General features: G+C 24.7%; 2 protein-coding genes across 5 annotated transcripts in view; one reads left to right on the plus strand and one right to left on the minus strand.

The window, feature by feature from the left end:
• The window catches only part of LOC122498227 (neurexin-1), a 413730-nt gene that overhangs the window by 20982 nt on the left and 377590 nt on the right, over positions 1–15158 (plus strand). The window lies entirely within an intron of this gene.
• Positions 1–15158, minus strand: part of LOC122498229 (zinc finger C2HC domain-containing protein 1C-like) — a 33745-nt gene that overhangs the window by 5915 nt on the left and 12672 nt on the right. For 3 of the 4 annotated variants that reach the window (XM_043605876.1, XM_043605878.1, XM_043605879.1), the window contains 5 exons: positions 9337–9540; positions 8673–9005; positions 5321–5610; positions 805–922; positions 128–364 (listed from right to left, as the gene is read on the minus strand). In XM_043605876.1, coding sequence (XP_043461811.1) covers positions 128–364; positions 805–922; positions 5321–5610; positions 8673–9005; positions 9337–9540 — 1182 coding nt within the window. Of the gene's footprint in view, positions 1–127; positions 365–804; positions 923–5320; positions 5611–8672; positions 9006–9336; positions 9541–9796; positions 9909–15158 lie in introns of those variants that run through there. The other variant, XM_043605877.1, reaches the window with a different exon arrangement.

Consider the following 15158-nt stretch of genomic DNA (forward strand, 5'->3'; position numbering starts at 1 on the left):
TATTTCATAAAAATTCAAACAGCAATCAGTTTCTAATTAAATGTTATTTTAGTAGCCAATAACAAATTACTGTAAATTATAAAATTAAGAGATTAAACCGTTATTTATAATGAAAATTTTTTAATACCTCATTTCGCAGAATCGGTTTTTTTGCCACTTTTTTCGTTTCCGAATCATTGAAGTCGACGATAAAGTTTTCGCACATTTTCTTAACATTTGTCGATCCTGTTTCCTGTTTCGGTTCCATTTGCGAATTTTCCAAATTCGGCGAATCGATTTCGTCTTTTGATGAATCGAGTTTTTGTTCCTTTTTTGGCGAATGGATAACTGGACGTCTGGTAGTTTTAAGATCCACTGAAGCTTGCTAAAAAATTTTTTTTTAATTAATAAATCTCACACAGGTTTAGCAGATTTTTTTCAGGCGATTCTAATAATTACCGGAAAACTTTTCAGTTTATGGTTAGTTTAAATTAAATAATAATTATAAAGGTGAAGAAAAGTTTCTGGATTCGGGACATGCGCAATAGAGGACTGTGGTGGTTACGCATGCGCATTAGATAAATAAGGCAATAAAACATGCGCAGTAGTAAACTGTGGGAGTTACGCATGCGCAGTAGATAAATAAGGGAATATAACATGCGCAGAAGTCAACTGTGGTAGTTATGCATGCGCAGTAGGTAAATAAGAGAAAAAAACATGCGCAATAGTAAACTACAACAGTTTTTCATGCGCAGTAGGAATATATAGTAAAAATACATAAAATATAACAAGGAATTATAATAAAAAAAAAAATAATTCACTCACCCTTAATCCATTGTCCGGACTTTTCAAAGGTGATCCACCATTATTTCTCCTCGCTGTCGTTTTCGAATTTTCCACTTGTTTCCTCTCGTCAAAATCTGGACTCAAACTCCTCGCATTTCTAGACACAATTAAATTTTCACATTTTCCATTTTTATCAACAAAAGACATAATTCGACTCTCCTTTGACTGTTTCATGGAACTCTGACTTTTTGTCTCTTGTCTTATCATTGAAACACAATTTTTTATCTCCTCATTATTTTTATCATTAGACATAAATTCTTGAATCAATTTTTCCTCTTTCACTTCTGCCCTGCTTTGTGTAATTAATTCTTCTTGTGATACTTTCGAGGATATTAAACAATTTTTTTCATTTTCTGTCGATGTTTCTAATTTTCCATTATTCTCGTGATATTTTTTTGTTAATGACTGTTTTTCTTGAGAGGATAATTTCCAAATTTTTCTCATCTCAACTTCGGAGTCTTGAAATAATTTTCGTTTACATGACGGCGATCGGTTGCGAATGAAATTTCTTGCTAATTCTATTGAATCCCTCGCTGCTGATATTCGACTGTAGTCGAAATTTTTTCCATCCTCTGAATCACGACGACGTGATTTGCGATTTTTTTGGGATGTGATACAATTTTTCGTATCTTGTATATGTTGCAAAGGTGTTTTTGAAATTGTAATCGATGATTTTGAAATTGGTGGTGAATTTTTTTCTTTGATGATAATTTTTTTAATTTGGGAATTCGTGAATATTTTCTCCTTAGTTTTCGAATTTTTCTTTTTGACAATTTTTCTCGAATTTTTACTTTCTGGAGAGTTTGGAATTTTATTCGCCATCGATTCTTTACTTGTTAATTCCTGATCGGTTTCGATTGAATCAAATTGTTTTAGGGCCGATTCGACTGAATCGGTTCTTTCCAGTTGGATATTTTCGTTTTCAGAATTGATTTTTGGAATTTCGTCAATTGACGATTTTTTTTGTTCTTTTTGACATTTTTCTATTTTCTTGATTTCTTTGAATCGTTTCTCGTGTTCCGCCCCTTTTTTCTCGCCGGTTTTTGGGAAACTTTTCAATCTTTCGATATTTTGTGTTTTGACAATTTTTTTATTTCTCGATTCTTCATTCGTAAATGAAGAATTTTGAATTTTTTTTGTGAATTTTGACGAATTTGCAATTGTCGATCTTTGGATGTTTGCAAGTTTCTCGACAGTGTCCCAATTTTTTCGTCTGCCCGCAGTTCGTGGGGAATTTTTTTTCAGCTCGATTTTTGAATTTTCACGTTCGATTTGTAAAAGTTGGTTTTCAATTTCCCGCATTTTGGACTCGACATCTGATTTTCGGGTTTCAAATTCGCGTTGCTTTTCCTCAACTTCACGTTCCTTTGCTTCGATTTCCAACATTTTGTTCTCAATTTCTTTTCTTTTCTTCTCCACTTGCAGCATTTTTGCCTCGATTTTCGAATTTTCATTTTCAATTTTCATTTCTTCATCGTTTTCAATATTAGCAGAATTTTCCAAAATTGCTTCGTGCTTTTTGACAATTTTATGTCCCGGATTTTCCCCCTGAAATTCGTTGATTTCGTCCTCGAGTTTATTAAGTTTCATCGTTTCATTTTTCGAAGTAATTTGTTTCACCAATTCCGTGGACTTTAGTTTTTTCAATTCCAAAAATTTGTCCTCAATTTTCAAATTAATTTTCGATTCGGAAATTTGAAAATCAGGATTCAAAATTTCTAAATTTTTCGTCGCATCAAAATTTTCATCAGTATTTGAATTTTTCGTTTCTACCTTATTTTCACTAATGTCGAAAATTTCCGATTTATTTTCGTTTGGAAAATTTTCGACATTTTCCAATTTCACTTTTCGCTGATTTTGGGGATTTTTTTCGATGCTGAATTTTCGATTTTCGAGACTCGGTCTTCGTTTGGCGGCCGAGCTGATTGTTTCGGAATTTTCAACGGATCGTCGACGATTTTTCATTTTTATAATTTCGGGACTTGGGGAATTTAATTCAAATTTTGGACTTGGAGTATTTTTTCGTTGTGGATCAATTGTTTGGTCGGCGATTAAAATTTCCTGATACTCGCTGGGAAGTTCGAAAATTTTTTCTGGCGATGAACAACGAGTGAAATTTTCCGCCTTCGTCGTTTCTTCTGTTTGTACAAATCGTGATTCGTCGCGACTCTTTTTTTTCGTGGGTTTCTTCACTGGGAGAGTGAATTTATTGCGAATTGCGTCACGAAGATCGAGGGCAAGTTTCTCGCGAATTGAATCCTTAATTTTTCGTCGTCCCCGATTACGAAAACAATAATTTTCGTCGAGGAAAATGTTATCCTCATTTTTTTCCACATCCTTATCGTTTCTTTCAATTTTTGTTGTTGATACCTTTCGTTTTTGAGTGTCGAATTTTTTTGTTTCTTCAAATTTTGGTTTTTGATTTGAGGAAATTTTTCGTTTTTGAAAATTTGGATTCTCTGCTTTTGGGGATTTTGAATTTTCTTCAAATTTCGGATTTTCTTTTGTGGATATTTTTCGTTTTTGAAAATTTGAATTCTCTGCTTTTTGCAATTTTGAATTTTCTTCGAATTTCCCAGTTTCCTTCGTGGATATTTTTCTTTTTTGAAAATTGTGATTCTCCTCTTCTAGGAATTTTGAATTTTCTTCAAATTTCGGATTTTCTTTTATGGATATTTTTCGTTTTTGAAAATTTTGATTCTCCGCTTCCAGGAATTTTGAATTTTCTTCAAATTTCGGACTTTCCTTCGTGGATAATTTTCTTTTCTGAATATTGATATTCCGCCCTTCTTGAACTTTCGAATTTTCCACAAATTTTTGATTTTCATAAATTTCGAGTTCAACCCTTTTTCCATTCTCTTCAAATTTTGAATCTTCGTCGAAAGAATTTTCTATTTCTCCAAACTCCAATTTTTCAAATTTCGTATTTTCGTCAAATTTTTCATTATTCCCAAATTTCGAATTTTTTTCAAAATTTTCATTTTCTTCTAAATTAAAATTTTTCCCAAGTGATGCCTTTCTTTCTTGACTTTCAAGTTTTTTCGAATTTTCTTTAACTTTCGGTTTTTCTTTCGTTGAAATTTTTCGTTTTTGAGAAATAAATTTTCCAGTTTCTTCGAATTTTGAATTTTCTCGTAATTTCAAATTTTCATTATTCTTTGAATTTACTTTGATTTCTTTTTGAGTTACAAATATTTTTTCACTTTCCTCGCAGTTTGGGGATTTTTCCGAAAATTCAATTTCCGGAAATTCAATTTTTAAGGGAACGTCTTCATCTTGAATTTTTTTTTCTTCTTCACTTTTCACAAATATTTTTTTTTCATCCTCTAAATATAAACTTTTATTTTCCACTTTTTCGTTTTCATTTGCAATTTTTTCCTCTCTATTTTTATTTTCGTCAATTTTAGTCAGATTTTCGAAATTATTTTCAATTTCTTCAATTTTCACCTCTCGATCATCATCGTCATTGTTGTGTACAATCGGGAAATTTTGTTTTCGACTATTTTCCTGAATTACTTCGCGAATTAAATAAGTTGATTTTAGTTCACCGCAATTTTCGTTTTGATTGGAAAAAAATGATTCGCGAAATATTTGACAAAATTCATCATTCTTTGAATTCCAAATTTCCTGATTAATTTCCGTTTCTGGTGGGATTTTTTGTTTCGAATTTGATTTTTTTCTTGCCTTGTATTGCGTTAATTGCCGATCACGTTTTCTCCCGTTCGTCGTCGATATTTCTCTGAGAAATTAATTCAAAATATTTTAGTTTTTTTCCGGGGTCTGGAGAAAAAAATTATTTTTGATTTTTAGAATTAAAAAAAATATTTTTTTTTCATAATTTTCTCTTTTATTGAATTTTTTTTCAAAATTGAGTTTAAATTATTCTGCATATTTTTATGTAGATTATATTTTTTATTATTTATATTTTTTTATACCGTTTATAATTTGTTTTAGTTTCCCAATATTGTTACTTTGTTTTTGTAATTCTGTTTGTAGATTTTTGAATGACGTTTCGTAATCTTTTGCTTTGCTTCGTTAGAATTATTTTTGCTTCCCATTAAAGCACCGCATGGATTAGATTTTTTTTTATATGATTCCTTTGAGATTAGGCCGTCAGCGAGCGTTTTAACACCAAAAAACCAGAGTTCCATGTTTTTAGCCTTCGGATTGAATAAGATCGAGTTCTGTCTCGACTATAGGGGATGAAAAGGTTTTTTTTAACTTGTGTTGCTGAGAGATTATATTTTATTAGGAAAATTAGAATTATTGGTTTATTTTTTGTGGAATATGAAATTTCATGTTGTTCAATGAATTTAAATTCCCAAAATTAACCAATTTTTTTTTGTTCACAATATTTTTGAAAATTAATCGGCAATTAGTTACAGTTGGTTAATTTCTACAATTTTGAATTTTTTTACCAATTGGTATTTAAATAAAAATGATTAGAGACAAAATGTTAGTTTCTTTTTTCAAGAAAGAAAAAAAATATTCTCACCTGCCAGTCGTTTGTGTCGTCGAATTGAGATCGGAACGTTTTTTCGTTATCGATTTGGAAGCAATATTTTTCTTCGATGATGAATTTTTGAAACGCTCCAGCCTGAGTTCAGCTTGAGATAATTTTTTATTAAGTGGCTTTTTCCCCACTTTATCGGACATCTCCATCATTAAGTCTTCTGGAAATTGTTCACTCTCAAGATCGTTGACAACACGATGATGAAAATTTTTATCAAAATCTATCATGTGAATTTTTCCCATTGCTCGATTCCTTTCCTCTTCGTCGAATAACTTAAAAGTAGGAAAAAAATACTTAAATGAAACAAAAAAAAAAAAAAATTACAAGTACAATTTTACAAATAGTTAAAATTGTTGAAATTGAAATTAAAATGGTTTACAAAGTTGCCAAAAAAACATATATTTTATTAGAAAATAAAAACTTCAAATAATTGCAAAAAAGAAATTCAATTAAACTTTTTCAAAAAAATTAATTTTACAGGATTGTTAGTTAAAAGTACGAAAAATTCAGATCTTCAAAGATTTGGATTTGAAACCTTTTCAAAATTCAATTATTCTTGTGATAAATTTTGATAATTAAATATTCCTTTGCAGAATCCCTTAAAAATTTTTAGAAAATAATTGATTTTTTTTCAACGAATTACAAGTTATTTATATGAAAATATTTGAATTATTTCATCGAATTTTATTTTTTTTATTGAATAATTGAATGTTTCTTAAAATTGAAATCTTTCGTCAAGTTTTAATACAATTTTTAATAATAATTGCATTTTTCAAGGAATTTGTTTTAAATTGTATTAATAAATTCCTTGAAAAATGCAATTATTATTAAAAATTTTATTAAAACTTGACGAAAGAATTCAATTTTAAGAAACATTCAATTATTCAATAAAAAATAATAAAATTCTTTCGATAAATTTTATGAAAATTATTGAATTGTAAAAAACTTTTAAAAATAATTGAATTTTGCACAGAATTTTATTTAAATTTTTGAAAATAATTTAATTTCTGGCGAAAAATGTTGCTATTTGTAAAGATAATTGAATTCTTGACGAGATATTCGTTAAAGTTTTTTAAATAATTGAATTTATTCGTTAAATTTTATTACTTTTCAAAAGAATTGAATTTATTCTTGTGATGAATTTTGATGTTTATCAAAAAGAATTGAATTTTGGAACAGAATTTGATTAAAATTCCTTAAAATAATTGAATGTTTTTGTATAATTGTATAAACAATTTTTTTCAATAATTAAATCTTCCGTTAAATTTTATGAAAAATAGTAAAATATGCGATGAATATTGTTATTTATGAAAATAATTGAATTTTGCAAAGAAATTTATTTAAATTTTTGAAAATAATTGAATTTTTGGCGAAAAAATTTTGCTATTTGTAAAGATAATTGAATTCTTGACAAGATATTCGTTAAAATTTATTAAATAATTGAATTTTGCAAAGAATTTTGTTAAAATTCCTAAAAATAATTGAATTTCTATGAACAATTTTGTTACTTTTGAAAATAATTTAATTCTTGTAATGAATATTGTTATTTATGAAAATAATTGAATTTTGCAAAGAATTTTATTAAAATTTTTGAAAATAATTGAATTTCTTTGAAGAATTGGATAACTTTTTGAAAATAATAGAATTTTTGTGCTATGAATATTGTTATTTATGAAAAAAATTGAATTTTGCACAGAATTTTATTTAAATTTTTGAAAATAATTTAATTTCTGGCGAAAAAATTTGCTATTTGTAAAGATAATTGAATTCTTGACGAGATATTCGTTAAAATTTTTTAAAATAATTGAATTTTGCAAAGAATTTTATTTAAATTTTTGAAAATAATTTAATTTTTGTTAAAAACATTTGCTATTTGTAAAGATAATTGAATTCTTGACGAGATATTCGTTAAAATTTTTTAAAATAATTGAATTTCTTCGAAGAATTTTATTACTTTTGGAAATAATTGAATTCTTGTCATGAATATTGTTATTTATGAAAGTAATTGAATTTTGCAAAGAATTTTATTAAAATTTTTAAAAATAATTGAATTTCTTTGAAGAATTGAATAACTTTTTGAAAATAATAGAATTTTCGTGCTATGAATATTGTTATTTATGAAAATAATTGAATTTTGCACAGAATTTTATTTAAATTTTTGAAAATAATTTAATTTCTGGCAAAAAAATTTGCTATTTGTAAAGATAATTGAATTCTTGACGAGATATTCGTTAAAATTTTTGAAAATAATTGAATTTTGCAAAGAATTTTATTTAAATTTTTGAAAATAATTTAATTTTTGTTAAAAACATTTGCTATTTGTAAAGATAATTGAATTCTTGACGAGATATTCGTTAAAATTTTTTAAAATAATTGAATTTCTTCGAAGAATTTTATTACTTTTGGAAATAATTGAATTCTTGTCATGAATATTGTTATTTATGAAAGTAATTGAATTTTGCAAAGAATTTTATTTAAATTTTTTAAAATAATTTAATTTTTGTTAAAAATATTTGCTATTTGTAAAGATAATTGAATTCTTGACAAGATATTCGTTAAAATTTTTTTAAAAATTGAATTTTGCAAAGAATTTTATTTAATTTTTTGAAAATAATTGAATTCTTGTCATGAATATTGTTATTTATGAAAATAATTGAATTTTGCAAAGAATTTTATATAAATTTTTAAAAATAATTTAATTTTTTAAAAAATATTTGCTATTTGTAAAGATAATTGAATTCTTGACAAGATATTCGTTAAAATTTTTTAAATAATTGAATTTTGCAAAGAATTTTATTAAAATTCCTAAAAATAATTGAATTTCTTCGAAGAATTTTATTACTTTTGAAAATAATTGAATTCTTGCCATGAATATTGTTATTTATGAAAATAATTGAATTTCGCAAGGAATTTTATTTAAGTTTTTGAAAATAATTGAATTTTTGGCGAATAATTATGTTTTTTTAAAGATAATTTAATTCTTTATAAGATATTCGTTTAAATTTTTAAACTAATTGAATTTCTTCCATGAATTTTATTACTTTTGAAAATAATTGAATTCTTGTCACGAATATTGTTATTTATGAAAATAATTGAATTTTTCAAAAAATTTTTTTAAAATTCCTAAAAATAATTGAATTTCAATGAAGAATTTTGTTATTTATTAAAATAATTACGTTAAAAAGTTAAAATTCAAAATTTTCTTATAAATTTTAAACATTTAATTTTGTCCAGTACTTTTAATAAAAATCCCTGACTTTTCCCTGATTTCCCTGACCTGTGGCAAACTCTGAATTAGAATTATTATATTTTTTTTTTTTTTTTGGGTACAAACTTCATTTCGATTTTGTCCATTTCCATTGATAAAACGTGAGACATCGTTCTCATTGATAAATTCATCGTCGTGAATATTGTCGCCAAAATTTTCGTGACTGAATTCTTCGTGATACGAGACGACTGGTTTTCCATCATTGATATTGCTGTTGACATCTGCGCGGGCTGTTCTTTTAACAGTGGTGACTGTATGTTTCGAGAAATTTCGATTTTTGCCGGGTGTTAAACCATTTGTCGTTTGTTTCTTTGATTTGTTGTCCAGGGGTTCTAGGGGGTAACTCCTGTCAATTCCCTTCACCGTTGTCTGTCGACGTTCGTCAAACATTTGCCTCACCTGTATTTAAAAAACAGTGGTTTTTATATTTTCAAGAATTAAAAAAAATTTTTTTTAATTTTTAAAAAATTAAAAAATTTTTTTTTAATTTTTAAAAAATTAAAATTTTTTTTTTTAATTTTTAAAAAATAAAAAATTTTTTATTTTAATTTTTAAACGATTAAAAATTTTTTTTTAAATTGTTTTTTAATTTTTAGACTTCTTTAAGGCAATTAAACTAATTGCTTTTTAAATAGGGAAAAATTTGCCAAGGGAGATGGGAATAAGTGGTGAAATAAAATAATAAATCTTTTTTAGGGGGGGCTATTATAAAGTTTAGAATAAATGGTACCTTGCCACCTTGAGATGTGGAGGATTTACGTGTTGTGGCGGTAGTTTTGGTGACAGTTTGATGATTCATGTTGGAGCCCTGATTCGAAGTATTAGAACCGGCGCTTCCTCTCTGTGCAACTTGATGAGCTCTTTGTTGTTGTTGATCATAAAGCTGCAGCAATTTCTGCTCCTTCTCTTGCAGTTGCTTTTGTTGAAAGCGAGCCTGAAATAAATTTCAATAATTATTCACACAAATTCACAACCCAAACTATTAGGAAACAATCCGTTATATTTATCAAAAAAAAAAACCAAATTAAGATCAACTCCCTTTCAAGTGGTTATGTATGTTGAAAATATTTCTCAATTCATTGACATTTTTTTCTTCTTCTAGGATCAAAATATATCTAGAATCACTATTTTTGTAAAATTTAGGTTTAAATTTAAATTTTTAAATACCTTATTGGTATTTAAATAATTACCTTGGTGATTTTATTGTATCTAACCGGAATTCTTTTGGACATTTTATGAAAAGGATTATTGGGAGGCATTGTTTGTGTGTGGTCTCAAGGAGAGTAGGTGCACGTATGTCAGTAGGTACCTGCACTGAAGAGAACCAGGAACCTCTCATCGATTCCTTTAACCTACATCGTGTACACAGAGGTTACTAAACCCATTTGTCCTGGATGAGATAAAAGAACAATTATCGTTCATTTAGAGATTGGCACTACTATAATTTTATTTATCAATAATTAACAAATGCGGGTTTAGACAATTCTCTATTTTTTTTTATCACAATCGATATTTATCTTTTTTGAAACGAAGGCAGGCAATTGCGTTTGAATTATTCAACAAGGGGGTGAGATAATTATTTCGAGATTTTTAATTCATAGGGTCAAGTTTTACTGTTAAAATTATCTCCTTTCAGTGTCATTTGTTTTGTAGGTTTATCATTATCTTTAATAACAAATCGTAATTTTAAAGCCACTGCTTTCATTCCCTTTTGGAATTATAATTAAAATTTGAAAGAACAAATCTTTTAGAGGGGTGGCTAAAAATAATAACGTCCGGAATGAAAGTAACAAAAAATGTATTTTTTAATTTTAAGGGGTTACATTCACTTAGGATTTTGAAAAAATCGATTATTCATTTCTAGAATTTTCAACTAAAATCCTTTTTTAAGTCAATTTTTTAAAAATAATTATTTGAAAAAGTTGTTTGAGAATTTTCAAATTGTTTTGTTTATAATTTACTTTTACGAAATTTCTATTACTCTGACATTCTTCAATTAAATATATTAGAAATTAAAAACTTCAAACAGGTAATTAAAAAAAAATTCTATTAAACTTTTTTGAAAAAAATTAATTCTATACAGAATTCTTAATTAAAAGTATGAAAAGTTTAAATTTTCAAAGATTTTAATTTGAAACCTATTGAAAATTCAATTATATCTAAAAATCAGCGCTATGATGCTTTCAATATTCAAAATTTAAAATTTTAATTGGAACTAATTTTTAAATCAATTTTTATTAGATAATTCTACGCGAATTCAATTGTTAAATAGAAAAATAAATAATTTGTTGAAAAATTAAATGTTTGTTAAAATTGAATTTTCATAAAGAATTTTATCAACAAATTTTTAAATAATTGAATTCTTTCGGCGAATTTTAATAAAATTATTACAATTAATTACATTTTTCGAGAAATTTGATTAAAATTGTATTAAAAATAATTGAAATTCTACCAAGAATTTTATTAAAATTTTTGAAAATAATTGTATTTCGGAGAAAAATTTTATTATTTATAAAAATAATTGAAATTTTGACGAGAGTTTTTGTAAATTTTTTAACATAATTGAATTTCTAAGAATTATAGCTATTTTGAAAATAATTGAATTCTTGAGACGAATTTTATTAAAATTTTCGAAAATAATTGAATTTCGGAGAAAAATTTTATTATTTATAAAAATAATTGAAATTTTGACGAGAGTTTTTGTAAATTTTTTAACATAATTGAATTTCTAAGAATTATAGCTATTTTGAAAATAATTGAATTCTTGAGATGAATTTTATTAAAATTTTCGAAAATAATTGAATTTCGGAGAAAAATTTTATTATTTATAAAAATAATTGAAATTTTGACGAGAGTTTTTGTAAATTTTTTAACATAATTGAATTTCTAAGAATTATATCTATTTTGAAAATAATTTTAATTTTTGAGACGAATTTTATTAAAATTTCTTTTTAAATAATTGAATTCTCTTGACAAATTTTAATAAAATTTTTAAGAATAATTTCATTTTTCGAGAAATTTAATAAAAAATGGTTTCAAAAATAATTGAAATTCTACCAAGAATTTTATTAAAATTTTTGAAAATAATTGAATTACGGAGAAAAATTTTATTATTTATAAAAATAATTGAAATTTTGACGAGAATTTTTGTAAATTTTTTAACATAATTGAATTTCTAAGAATTATAACTGTTTTGAAAATAATTGAATTCTTGAGACGAATTTTATTAAAATTTTCGAAAATAATTGAATTTCGGAGAGAAATTTTCTTATTTATAAAAATAATTGAAATTTTGACGAGAATTTTTGTACATTTTTTAACATAATTGAATTTCTAAGAGTTATATCTGTTTTTAAAATAATTGAATTCTTGAGACGAATTTTATTAAAATTTCTTTTTAAATAATTGAATTCTTTTGACAAATTTTAATAAAATTTTGTAGAATAATTTCATTTTTCGAGAAATTTAATAAAAAATTGTTTAAAAAATAATTGAAATTCTACCAAGAATTTTATTAAAATTTTCGAAAATAATTGAATTTCAGAGAAAAATTTTATTATTTATAAAAATAATTAAAATTTTGACGAGGAAATAATTGAATTTCAGAGAAAAATTTTATTATATTTATAAAAATAATTGAAATTTTGACGAGAGTTTTTGTAAATTTTTTAACATAATTGAATTTCTAAGAATTATATCTATTTTGAAAATAATTGAATTCTTGAGACGAATTTTATTAAAATTTCTTTTTAAATTAATTCAATTCGTTTGTGAATTTTTATTCAAATAGTAGACATTAAAAGTAATTAAATTTTGACAAATTTTTGAAATTAATTAATTTTCTACGAAGAATTTTATTAAAATTTTTGAAAATAATTTAATTGTTTAAAAGAAATTTAATTAAAAATGTACATATTGAAAATATAGGCAAAGGTTTTTGAAATAATTGAATTTCTTTGATATAAATTTAAAAAAAAATTTTAAGAATAATTACATTTTTCCAGGAATTCCATTAAAATTGTATTGAAAATAATTTGAAAATCTGCGATGAGTTTTATTATTTATGAAAATAGTTTGTAAATAATTGAATTCCTGGGAAATTTTTATTATTTATGAAAATAATGAAATGTTTACGTAGAATTTAATTAAAATTTTTAAATTAATTTAATTTAATTAATTAATTATATAAATAATTAATTAATTTATTTTTTGTTATTTAAAAAAAATTTTTTTTTTAATTTAGCAGATTGTAATTCGAATTAAGAAAAAAACATAAGCTCAGAAATTCACCTGAAAAGCCGGAGTAACAAAAAGTAATTGTCAATTTTACAATTCTTTTTATCACTCACTTATTTTTGCACAGTGCAAAGAACAATGGTTCTCTGTTAAAAAACGAAGATATTCAAGCACCAAACTAATGGATATGTATGAACAAGGTTCTTCTTTGTTTCTTCATTTTTTTTCCCATAATTGCGGAAACATTCCATTCGACGCTAAATTGTTGTACAAATACACAAAGTTAGGTTCGGTGTTTACTATTTCAATTAGTGCGTCGACTGGAATTTTTCTTGTTCTACTATATGTCCTGTTGCTTTACAGGACATTGTTAGCTTTGCCACTGTGGTCAACAATACTGTCTTCCTCGAAACATCTAAAAGGTATTGTTTCATCTTCTTGGAAATTTACATCTTCGTGATGTTGATGCTCTTGCTGCTACTAATGATGATGATAATAATAATAATAACAATGATGATGATAATAATAATAATGATGAAATGGAAAATTAAATAACTAAACTAAAAATTTGAATAATATTACCAAAAGTAGGACAAAAATTTTTATTTTCTCTAATAATAATTGCAAAATTGATAATTTTATCCGAGTTCTTATTTTTATTACGAAAAGTAATAAAGTACGATAAACAATATATATTTTCAGGATGCAATTAGAATATAGCGTGTGTTGATAAAATAGCCTCATGAATAAAGAGTGTGGTGGGGTCATTAACACATTTCTGCAATAAATGTGAATTATTATATAGTGATTTGTAAACACATTTTTCATTTAAATTATAATAAATAAATTATACTTTTGTTTTTAAATTTATTAAATTTATGAAATTTATGAAATTTATTAAATTTTAAAAGCAATTTTTCAGGTCAATTTATAAAGTGAGTTCTCTCTATAAACTTCAAAATGGTGGACTTTCAATAAAGTTGTTAAATTTTCATGTTACAACTTTGAGGTTTCGTGTTCGTCAATAAATTGAGATTAAGTTAATAAAAAATTAAAAGTACTAGTGGATTTTTAATTATTAATTTATTCATTAATCAATTTATTCATTAATCAATTTAACAATTATTTTATTAATCAATTTATTAATACATTCTGTCATTAATTAATTTTTCATTGATTACTAATTGTGGGTTTTTGGAAATTCTGATTACGAATTCGATGTCAGTTTTTAAAAATTCAAAATGTCGGATTGAGTATGGCTAAAGGAATTTTTAAAAATCGATGAATTCAGTTTTAAATAGTTTATTAAGGCTTTTTGAAAACGCTGATTACGAATTTGATGTCAGATTTTAAAAATTCAAAATGTCGGATTCAAGATGTCGAAGAAAAAAAAAATTCTTAGAAATTGTTGAAATCTACTTTTAATTTGCTTTTCACGTTTTTTTTTGGGAGTGTTGAATATGAATTTGATGTCAGATCTTTAAAATTCAAAATGGCGGATCCAATATGGCGAAAAAAAAAATTCTTATCAATTTTTCTTTTAATGAAAATAATTTTTTTTATAATAAACTGAATGAAGTATAAATAATTGAAATAATCAAAAATTGTATAAATTATGACTGACAGGAAATGCACTTACATTTAAGAAGACGAAAAAAAAAAAAATTTCTAGTGCCTAAGAAAAAGGAGATTATGTGATGAAATATTACAGCGTTTGTGAATGGGAAAAAAAGTGAAACTTTTATCAGTCGAGGAGAAAATGAGTGCACTTAATGACTTGATGAGCGTTAAATAAAAGATATATAGATATATATATTTTTTTCATGTGGACAAAAGTGGCTATGGAGATAACTGAGAGAAGGTGACCGTAGGAGGTGAAGCTTCTTCTATAAATGGTCATGTGTGTCAGAGTCGTTGGGTCCACTGACACTTCATAAATGTGCACACACATTGAATTAAAATGGAAAGCAACGATTCGTATTTCAAGGCTAATAAAAATTTATTTTTTTTTCGTTCATTATCTCAAACTTTTTTCTCAATTTTCATCAATTTTTTATTTCAGAAAATGTATATCTTTTAAAAAATCAAATATTTCATATAAACAAACATTTTTTTTTAATATAAAATTTTTTTTTAAATATTTAAATATATTTTTTTAAACATAGTGGAATATTTTTTTTAACGTTGAATATGAATAGTTGAATATTTGTTTTAAAAATAATTGCTAAATATTTCTTTTAAAATTGTTATTTAAAATATTGTTTAAATTAAATTTATTTTTGAAAAATGTTTTTAAAACATTATATTTTTTTGTAT

Source organism: Leptopilina heterotoma, unplaced genomic scaffold (genome assembly GCF_015476425.1).
Source record: "Leptopilina heterotoma isolate Lh14 unplaced genomic scaffold, ASM1547642v1 Lhet_144, whole genome shotgun sequence".
Lineage (NCBI taxonomy): Eukaryota > Metazoa > Arthropoda > Insecta > Hymenoptera > Figitidae > Leptopilina > Leptopilina heterotoma.